Source organism: Aphanomyces astaci (genome assembly GCF_000520075.1).
Source record: "Aphanomyces astaci strain APO3 unplaced genomic scaffold supercont1.62, whole genome shotgun sequence".
Taxonomy (NCBI): Eukaryota; Oomycota; class Saprolegniomycetes; order Saprolegniales; family Verrucalvaceae; genus Aphanomyces; species Aphanomyces astaci.
Genome location: NW_009798325.1, coordinates 174545 through 185444, shown reverse-complemented (window position 1 = coordinate 185444; position 10900 = coordinate 174545). Strand labels below are relative to the sequence as shown.

Here is a 10900-nt window from a genome sequence, read left to right as displayed (position 1 = left end):
ACCGTCCTCGTGACGCAGTCGAGTGCACAGGGCACTATGCAATGGCACCATCGACTGGGCCATCCAAGTCATGACAAGCTACGCAAATTGCGGCGTCGTTCGACTGTATTTGAATTTCCTATCTCTCGGCAGGCCATCATGGCCCATGCTTCGTGCGACACATGCTTAAGATCGAAGTCCAAAGTACTTCCCTTTTCACGCAACCAATTGCTCAACTCATCGAGGCCTCTGGAACGAGTGCACTCCGACGTGTAGGGTCCAATCAATATCCCCTCTATCTCTGGGGTCGATATTTCGTCACGTTCATCGACGACTTTACCCGATACACTTTTGTGTACATCATGCAAAAGCGCGCGGACCTGTACGACAAGTTCAGCGCATTCTGTCGCGACGCACGACAGCGCTATCGCTCCGACGTCATTGAGCTTTGCTGCCATCACTCACCACCCAGTGAGTTCGAGGAAATCCAAGCGCTCCAAATGGACAACGATAAGGAGTATGTTAAACTCGGGGTCCGTATTCAAAGCGAATACGGCACCCGCCTTACGTACACGAATGCATATACCCCGACCCGGGAACCCTGTGGCCGAGCGGCGTATGGGCATCATCGTCACCATGGCTCGCTCAATGCTACTGCATGGTAATTTACCACAGTTCTTGTGGGGTGAAGCCATTTCCCACGCAGTGTTCCTCATCAAACTACGTACGTTTACGCGTATTTGGCTGTGTAGCGTATGCACACGTCAACATACCCATGCGTGTGAACAAGCTGTCTCCCCGAGGCATGCTGTGCATGTATATTGGCTTACCCGAGACATCTCGAGGGTTCAAGCTGTTGAACATCGACACACATTACGTGCTTACGAGCCGCGATGTGACGTTCGTTGAACATCAGTTTCCCCTCCTGAAATCAGTCGAGGACGTGAAACGTCTTCGAAGTGAACATCCACAGCGGAACTGTTTCACCGTGGACCAAAGCTCACCACCCCTCCAACCAAGCCTGCCTTCACCCCTTGGGGAGGCTGCGCCGCCCACGACACCAACACCTCTACCCTCGTTTGGGGAGGCCTTTTCATGGACCACGCCTCTACCCTCATTTGGGGAGGCCGATACGACCTCACCTTTACCCACATTTGGGGAGGCTTTACTTCGTGGGACAACAGGTACAGTGTGGCAAGTCCCTGTCGTACATGGCGTACCAGACATCACTCCACCTGCCCGTTTGGGTGGCATCATTCGCCACCCCTCACACCAGTCGTCCACAACTCCGACGCCCAAGCACCATCGAACGTTGACCTTCAACACAATGGAGAAATCTTTCCCCGTACCATGTACCTCGTTCCACGAGAAGTACAGATTGCCGTACTCCGGCATGTGTGAGTACGACATCCACCTCCACTCCAACGTCGTCACATACGACAACCCCGTTGCTCGCAATTCCGCCTCGGACCTCACGGTCTCGAGCAGCGACGATAGCACATGTTGTACGTCGTCTCATCGACGTCTACCACACTGGACACGGCGGACACGTCCACGCGACGGTTCAGCTCAGTTGCTCATGTCGTATATTGAGGACGCCTCAGGCGCTCAATCCCTCTCGACGCCGCAACACATCCTCCTCGCTCTCAAGGACACGACATTTTCAGAGGAGCCTAAGACCTACAAACAGGCGATGAAATCGCCAGTCAAAGCGCAGTAGCTTGAAGCCACGATGCTCGAGCTGGCAGCCCATGAGGCGAACGGGTCGTTCGAACCAGCCACCTTGCCTCCAGATGCGATACCACTGGGCATGCGTTGGGTGTTCAAAATCAAATACGACGACTCGGCCACAGAGGCTACGAGACGCGTCGCTCGCTACAAAGCGCGACTTGTGATCCAAGGACACACTCAAATTCAAGGCGTTGACTACGAGGAGAGCTACTCCCCAGTCATTGGCAAAGAAATCCTTCGAACGATGCTCACTCTCGGCGAGATCGATGCAATGGATGTCATCACAGCCTTTCTCAACGGGGAAATGACTGTGAGGTCTAGGTCAAACATCCACCTGGATTTGAAACCGGAAGAATCGCCGTGATGTCTTTCGGATCCTCCACAGTCTTTAATGGTCTCAAGCAAGCCCCTCGCTTGTGGTACCAGACACTGGCTACCTACTTGCGCCGGCAAGGGTACACCCAGCTCGTCAAAGACCGCTGTGTCTTCATCAAGTAGATGGACGGCCATGTCGTTTACATCGGCGTCTACGTTGACGACCTAGTCATCTTGGCTCCTCACCGGACATGATGCGCACCATCAAACATGGTCTGCCATCGCGTTTTCGAATGCATGAAGCGCGCCCTCCGGTACATCAGAGGAACGATCGACTACGGTCCCGTCCTCGGCGGTGCGTACGATCACTCCGCTCCGCTCCGCTCAATGCGTATGCGAACAGTGACTACGCTAACTGTGTTAATACCCGACTGCGTCGCGGGCTTCGTGACATTTTACCGGAATTTGTCCAGACCGCATCCATTCCGCATATTTTTGACAAGAATGGCTGTATGGAGGCGGTCTGGAATATCGAAATTTTGGTTTTGCATCATTGGGGGACCTCCAAAAAAGCATAAACACAAACGCAAACACGACACAAGCTGAACATATGTGTACCCACAAGGCAAACACATACTTGCTGAGACTTCAGTGAAGTCTAACCAAGTATGTGTTTGTGTCGCGTGTCTGACATATGTGGAGATGTGGAGTTTTTCGGCTGTTTCGCAGATTCCCTGCGTTCAACAAAGTGTAGGGCCAGCTCAGAGGCCACATACCAGTCATTTTATGGTACCTGGCCTCTTGGATAGTATTGCGCTTTGATGAACGCACGGAAGCCACGAACCAAGTCGAAGAACTTCTCAAGTGGAGAGACGTCACGGCTCCTTGACCTCGTGGAGGAATCTACAATTCGTAAGACAATCATCATTATATGTGTTATTGATCTTGTTGCGAGTTCTAATCTTCATTCGCAAGCGCATCGTCAGCGTGAAAAGGAGTCGTGTGCGGCCTTTCCCATGCTGAAGAGACCGTCGCCAGGAGTGAGAGGAGCTTTCCTCCCAATAACGTGGAGCAGCCAGATTCGCAAGTGCTGGCCAAAACAGCTTTAAGCCAGTCGTTTTTGGCACTTGTGCTCCTGATTTTTGGGTGGCACATCTTGGACATGTAATCGTAAACGCAACACATACAGTGACACATCCACAACATATCCCAATTGTTGTGCTGATGGCAACGCTTATACACCCTGGTTAACGCTTGAATGTTGTGAATATTTGAGCACCTTGTTTAATACCCATATCTATCTGCTTCATCGTCTCTAACATCGAAGCCGTGTCCTTCGTGACGAAGAATTGTGCAATATACTTGGCATTCCGAACATGCAACACGAATTGTATGGAATGGACTATTAATTCCATACAATTGCCCAATTGTGCGGAGAATACACTGAATATTACAGTTTCCATATTTATGTTTACAGTACGAGGTAACTCTGGTTTTGTCACCATATGGCGGGGCGCCACTATGGATACGGAATGGAATGAGTTGATAAACCTCTCTATTTTTAACTGTGCTGCGCCACTTCGTGGACGAGGCTGTGCTTTATGAATTACGTTGATACAGTTAGAATTGAATACAAGGCAGTACTTCAACCACTCATGAAAATATCTACTAGTATTCCTAAGAGCAACTCCACCGGTCGGAGTTATAGCTCAGATTTATACGGATAGCCCTTAGGTAGGACCACCCCGGACTTATTGCTCCTACCGGCAGGTTTTATAGGGGTCCGATTTATATTTGAAAGATCCCCTGTCGATGCTTAATTGGACCTCCGAACGCCACCGGTAGTTACAGCCCTACGTCGAATGGCCATGTGTCCACCTTGCTGACGCCGATTGTGAGGGCGATGACGGCGGTATCTGTAAACGAATTAGTGAGCACCGCGTAGATTGTTTTGTCAGAGTCCACGTCACAGTTGGCTCATGGTATGAGAATACGCATGCTGTGATAATCGATAAGCTCAAGGCTTTGCCCTCTTTTTAGTGACGAGTGAGATAATTTGCGGTGACGAACTGCGCATGCGCTTCGACATGATAGATTTTAACGCTTGATTGAATGTAATGTGACAGTGGTCATGTAGGTTTCATTTGGTGCCGCAGGTCGTAGAAGCTGCATGTAGTCAGAGTGCGGCGGCATGTGCGTTTGAATCGGAATAAATCTCATGGGAGGGAAATTGAGATTTATCCCTGGGACTCCATTAAATCTCGCTGTTATCCGTACATTTTCCGAATAAATCTCATTCGATAAATCCCACGGGTGGAGTTGCTCTAAGTCTTACAATTCACCGCCCACCGCATCGTAGTTGATTGCAATTTACGTATTTAGTAGTCATGTTTGGAGTATGAACATAGTGAGTATCAAGGAGTTATCGTTCGACTTGCATGAATGGCACTTGCTTAAATCAATCTGCATGGACAGTAGATACGAAAAGTCGCTCGTCGGAGTACGTGCAACCGACGTAATGAACCTGCAACTAGGTGTCTGTCTCAAGGTTTAACTTACTATAAAAATAAAACCCCTATCCGGATGCGAAATGATCCGGAAATCGTGTTTGCCTAGGGTGGCTTCCAAAACTGCAGCCAAAACTGGCACAAATCCAATTTGAGTCCTATGTGGTACTGTCATTATCCGTATGGACAGTGAATAGTACCCTTTTACGAACATTTTGAACCCTTTCACGAAATCTTTTGTCCGGATATATATAGAAATCATGAGCTGAAAGAGTTTGTAAGTGTTCGTGATTGGTCACTATCAAAGTAGTGTCACGGATATAACCTTGCTTTTTGTATATTGAACAAGTATTCAAAAATGTCTCTCTTTTACAAACTCTTACGAGCTCTTTTATCCGGATGAGAACAATGCATGCTGGGGACACCATGGTAGCTGCCGACTACACCATCAATAACAGTGCGATTGCTGCGTTGGACGTCGGTCTTTGGGTGCTGAAGCGGTCGAAGCATTGATCATGTGACAGGGTCTCAACGATCGAACAGGTGAGGTATGATTGCTTATGCAGCGACGCGGTCAAGCTCGGACGACATCGCAGACCCGCTAACGTTGTTCCGGCATCTGCCACCGAAGGCAGTGCGGCATCGAGCTAAATCGTGACAGCCGCAGACAACGGTGACTCAACTGCAGAGGTTGGGAAATAGTTATTTTTATTGGAATACATTCATTTAAAAGAATAAAATAGATTATTCTAAAATCCTTTCAAAAGAATAATTAGTTTGCACTTCGAAAGATAATAAGTATTGACCTGGACCTCTACAAAAAAATAAGTATTGATTTTTGGAGAATTATTCTAGCCTCCATTCAATTCAAAGTGCTGTAAACAAGGGAAAATCCAAAAAATGTTAATTGTAGTTTTGTAGGGAAATGCTCGAAAAAAAATATTTTTATACCCAATCACAGAGAAGAAATGCATGGCAAAAAAACGTGTGATTCTCTACAAACGTATACTTGCTAGAGTTTGGGCTTTCTGAATATTTTGGCAACTTCATTGCATGAAAACTAGGTGGTTTGATTCTCTGGAGGTTTTGAAGAATTATTCAATAAATTATTCACCCCACTAGTCTCGCCGAGTATGTTATTCACCACAGATATAGAAAGAATAAGCAATTCTCTTCGTGGATTGAAAAAAATAAGTTTCATTAGACAGATTTCGCAAACGCTAGTTCTATTCTATCCACATCCTATCCTCTATGACTGAATAAATATAGAACCGACCTGCAAAAACTTGTTGTATCGGCAGCAAATCTCGCTGAATTTGTGGCGAGGTGGCTATCCGCTGTATACAAGCTCAGCCAAGTTCATCGGTTTGGCAGGATTGGGCTGGACGGCAAGAAGGCCTCCAGCCGCTTCTACCAATTGCTGCGGGTCCACAGGAAGTTCCAAGAGAGCTCAAAGTACCTCTCCGGCGTGGAACAAGAAAACGAGACAGGCAAGATCATGCTTCTAGACGAGTTGATTCAACTCTTCGACGAGGCCAGCGACGAACGCCAAGCCGAACGAGCAACGACGGCCGCCAAGCCCACCGAAAAAGGCCGCGGCGGAATATGTGCAGGAGCAAGCGATGATGGGGGGTCGCCGTAAGTCCAATGAAGGCGACGATTCCACCGACAGCGACGTGGCAAGTCGCAAAACGAAAGGCTATTTTCGAAACTCAAGAGCGCGAAATTGCGTTGGAACATGAGCGTCTCGAGTTTAAGAAGTATAAATTTGAGATGGAGCTACAGGAAAGAGAAAAGGACAGGATGGAAAGAATTCAGCAACGCGAGGACGAAAGAAAGAGAAATGATGACATGATGGAGCTCACCCGTCACTTGCTTCACCGCTAAATTGAAAATACACTTTCACACATTCAATTTATTAGTTGCCATCATTTGCTAGCTGTAAATACTCCTCTAGAGATGGCGGTGTAAGGTTGAAGTAGCTACTAATTTGATTTCCACCGTGATAACAACAGTGGCAATTAGTAAACAACATTGCAACCATAATCACCTTGCCCACACTTTGCAACATAATTTTTTGTTGCATCTTGTATCCCACCATCGCCCAACTTTTCTTCATAATCCCTAATCCCGAAGGACCACTCAACTGACTGGCGAACTTTGCTCATGGACGTGTTGAACACATTCCTTCTGTCGTCCAGATCACTGCCTTTGTAGCCGGAGCATATCCACTCCAACACGCCATATACGCCGGGTCATCATAACCAAAACGTCGCGAAATAAATCGCATCTAGCGACCAAATACGCTTCGAGTTTGCTCAGCCGCAAGAGCGTGGTGTCATGTCGCGACCCCTCGGCCGCCCCCCAAAAGTGCACACACAGTCCGTCTGGAGCAGTCACTGCCTGAAAACAATTCAGGCAGGGTCTGCGCTTGTGGCCGCTGTAGATCAACCGCTGCAGGTCGGCAAAACTTGATGCAACACGGTCGCGCTTTTGAGTGATGCGGCATGTTTCAAACTTGCTGCCATCAATGAACCCAAAGATGCTGTCCATGTATGATCCCTGTCTTGACGGCAGCGGAGTACATCACGAGTCTTGGAACGACGATAGAGTCGCAAAAGTACAGCAGTTCTTTCCACTTGTCAAACAAGAAGTCTATTACGTAGTTAAAGATACGACAAATAGACTCTCGTGACCGGTCAAACGTCGCCATCATGTCGTAGTAGAGGCGAGGGTAGGACATGCGGCAGAGCGTGATACAAAGAGCTTCCGAAGCAAGACAGCGATCGCGGGACGATGTCACAACAACTTCGGGCAATCTCAGGGCGACCACAAGGCGTTGGACGCCAGCGACGTCAAATCGGAACTTCAAGCGGGAGTCGGCGTCAGTGATAGTTTGCAGGGCAAAGCGCACATTAGGGATGATGGGTCGCTCAACAACGCATGCCAGTAGCCGAAGTAGACGCAACCGCTGGGGAAACTTGCTGGTGTGCCGCTTCTTAGGAAGCACCTCGATTTCTTGGCAGGACAGCATTCAGAGTGTTCTTGGCTAGCCAGTGAAGAGCTACATGTAATTTTGATCGGCTGATATCAACTGGATAGAACTAGTTTGCAGCGGATTACTTGCGAAATTCGTGTTTGATTTTGATGTATCCTATCTGGGTTCTATCGTTTGGAGTGCGGATAAAATAGACCTCTAACCCAGACAGTCGATGTTTGACTGGACACGAGGTATTTTGTCATATTCTCACAGTTCAAAGTAAATGGAAATCAACTGAAAAGTACGGTAGTATTCGATCAAAATGTCGGATGTTTTTGTAAAACAGTAATGCATTTCGAAATGTCGATGAGTTATTTACAATGGTTTAAACTGCCAAAAGCCTATTTTAAGCCTTGTAGAATGACTTTATAAGGTATTTATTAACAAGAGATGAAGAAGTTTGGCATATTTAACCCATCACTATTTGTTAAAACCGAGCTCAAATTCTCCAAAACAAGTATATTTAACCCATCACTATGTGTTAAAACCTAGCTCAAATTCTCCAAAACATGTACATGCTCCTTTTTTAACCAAGAAAGCAGGACATTCGTAATTAGTAGAACAATCTTCCATTATCCGATTCGCTATGCGAGCCGATTTCAGTATCGCTTCCGCCTGGATCAGCTGCTGTGAATCAATTTCTGCAGCCATGACCAACGACAGTCTGACCTTGCGGTTCGACCGGTAAGTTCGGGACGCAGCCTTCTTGTTTTTCACGATCTTGGAACCAATAGATATTAATCTGTTGACCAGGTTTGGAACAACATGCCATAGTTCTGACGCTTCCATGCATAGATATCACTGCACACGCTCCAAAGGGTCTTCAAGCGACCAAAGAAGCTATCGACGATGACTGGGTCGCTGGCAATCCGATCGTTGGTACGTAATTCGTCAGCCGTCAGCACGCCTCCAATAGGCTTCTTGGTAGGAAGCACCGCGACAACTTCTCTTTGTATCCCTTGGTAGCCTTTGTCTACAAGGACCACCCATTCACGTGCCCCACCAACTCGCTCAGGATCATCCAGGCGGTCGTCGTCGCCTTGGTTGGCAAGGCCATTCGCGTGGAATTCCAAGTTGTCGTCGAAAATGGACTTGACAGCAAGGCTGCCTTTGTAATGCTTGGTGCAATTGATTGCAAGCCCGTTCCGAAGCACTGATACATCCACATTATGCCCATAGAGCGAGTGTTTGCCACATTAATACAACTTCTTCACAGGATAGCTTCAGGCAAGGACATTCGTTTATTGAAAGGTCACGTCCGTTGCATAGTGAGCATAAGGATTGTTGGTGAAGCGATCCCTGTTGCTAGCTAGGTGTCCCATGAGCCACAGTGCTTAAGTGACGTCAACATCATCAGCAGTAAGTCACCGCAAGTGACCTCAGATTTGCGCCCTGATCCAGTGTCCCAATGCTACGAAAGGTATTACCGTATATGCACCCACAAGATGTTGAACTCAGACGGGCTGAAGTTGGTCATTGTCAGAATACCATCAGGTCCTTGGTCGTCGACGAAGACGTCGTAGTTTGGGCTTGTGGAGTCAAGGTTTTCATCGGGTTCTTCCGCGCATACGGTTGACTATCGCGCTCTCTTGGCTTGGCGTTGCTGGTCGAGCGAGGTTGGTAAGAAGAGCTAGACCTTGGCTGATGTTGCGTGAGGTTAGTGGCGGGGCAGCCTGCAAGCCTTGAAGACTCGCTCTGCGTGCCATAGTGGTCGTTTTGATTGTGTTTATGGTAGGTTCAGGGCTGCTCTGATGTGCAAGTTGTGTGTTTAGTGATTAGTCTATGAACGAGTCTGTGCTCATGGAAAGGACTGAATGATTTCCAAAAACATTGATTGGTTGATGCTTGACTAACCATCCACTAAAATATCCAATCATTTCTCTTGTAGTGGACGTTTGACAAATGATAGAGTTTCAAACTATTATCTTGATGACTGAGCAGTCAGAAAAATTCCTCCATGAATTCATAATTATTCGTCTACAACGTACAATCATTGGTCAAGACATGAATCTATGATCTAGAAGTCTAATAGAACTGACATTTGCGAAATCTGTCTATTATTCATTTTCGACAGGATAAGTAATAAATAGTATTTTCCCAACCTCTGCTCAACTGCGAGTCACCGAAGTCGGCCTGGAGCCGCCGACGTGGCCAAAATGTGATTGACACCGCTGCAGACATCGCTGCCGCTACCACTCTCGACAACTGGCGACTGCATCACTGGCGACTGCATCTCGATCGTGTGCTGCAGCTGCTGCTGACGAAATCGTAGACCATTGAGTGTGTTCCTTTCACTATAGGAACACCGTCCATGGCAGCTACGATGGTCGGTGTGTTCCTATCAATATAGGAACACACTAACCGACAACGGGCGGGCGATGTGACTTCTGTGGATGCTGGAACACACGAACCGACAACGGGCGGGCGATGTGACTGCTGTGGTTGCTGGTGTGTCACCTTGCCGACGCTGTTGCGTTTGCGGGTCCACGAGCATTCTGATGAACTCGTACGATGAGCAGCAAAGCATGCTATTTGCTCTTTATAAGCGACTTGAACGCTACCACACTGGTGATACAGTACTACTGTAGTATGCAACTACCACGGCAGCCATTTTATATGACAAAAAGTGTTTGCAACTTACATTAAGCGTAAAGTGCGTAGGTGTTGTAGTACTACAAGTTTAAAGTTAGCTTACATGTTAGTCGTGGTAGTTGGGTGTAACGTGACCAGTACACTATGAAGGTGGAATCCAGAATGAATTTCTACAGATTGGACCAACTGACCTTGTCGAGCAACGCGTGGCACTCCTTGGAATGACTATATCGGCAATTTGCGACCGCGTCCTTTTCGTAAAGTGTCCAATATAGGTGAATATTTCGTTTCAAAACCACCCCAAAATATGCATAGTTTGGCCCAGCCACTTAGTAATGCATCGATTGGCTAGGATAAGCCAATCATCTCAATGCATTTCCATTTATCACTGGACCGTGCGCTAGGTCCCCAACGTCGTCCCCGGCCAGGCGACGCAGGCCACCGATCATGGTTGAGTGTATTCGCCGCAAGTACAATGTCTTGAACTTGCCGCGAATACTCTCCATATGGTTGGGTGGTTGTTGTGTCGAGTCCAACGCGACCACAGCAACGAAGGCATCGTGGTCGCGTTAAGCATGGGTTTCTGTCCGTTCTCTCGGGGCTGCGTCAGATATACATTTAGATCCTTGGTAGTGCCTCCGTTACGAGGTCTAGCCTGAGTATGTCATGTTCCTCGTGTAGATGTCGGCACCGGGTTCTCCAAGACACTTGGTCGAGCAACATGAGCCGTGGAAAG

General features: G+C 47.7%; 3 protein-coding genes across 3 annotated transcripts; 1 reads left to right on the top strand and 2 right to left on the bottom strand.

Annotated features, from left to right (window-relative positions):
- Nucleotides 1-5082: 5082 nt before the first annotated feature.
- H257_14781 (hypothetical protein) lies at nt 5083-6174 on the top strand (the record flags this gene model as incomplete). The annotated part of the gene is made up of 2 exons (XM_009842667.1): nt 5083-5186; nt 5907-6174. The coding sequence occupies 2 exons, from the start codon at nt 5083-5085 to the stop codon at nt 6172-6174; spliced, it is 372 nt and encodes a 123-aa protein (XP_009840969.1).
- A 560-nt stretch (nt 6175-6734) lies between these two features.
- On the bottom strand, nt 6735-7566 carry H257_14780 (hypothetical protein; the record flags this gene model as incomplete). Its single annotated transcript, XM_009842666.1, has 2 exons — nt 6735-7053; nt 7118-7566. 2 exons carry the CDS (start codon nt 7564-7566, stop codon nt 6735-6737), a joined length of 768 nt encoding a protein of 255 aa, XP_009840968.1.
- Nucleotides 7567-8309: 743 nt separating this feature from the next.
- Nucleotides 8310-10066, bottom strand: H257_14779 (hypothetical protein; the record flags this gene model as incomplete). Its single annotated transcript, XM_009842665.1, has 4 exons — nt 8310-8690; nt 9061-9175; nt 9696-9829; nt 9935-10066. 4 exons carry the CDS (start codon nt 10064-10066, stop codon nt 8310-8312), a joined length of 762 nt encoding a protein of 253 aa, XP_009840967.1.
- Nucleotides 10067-10900: the final 834 nt, after the last annotated feature.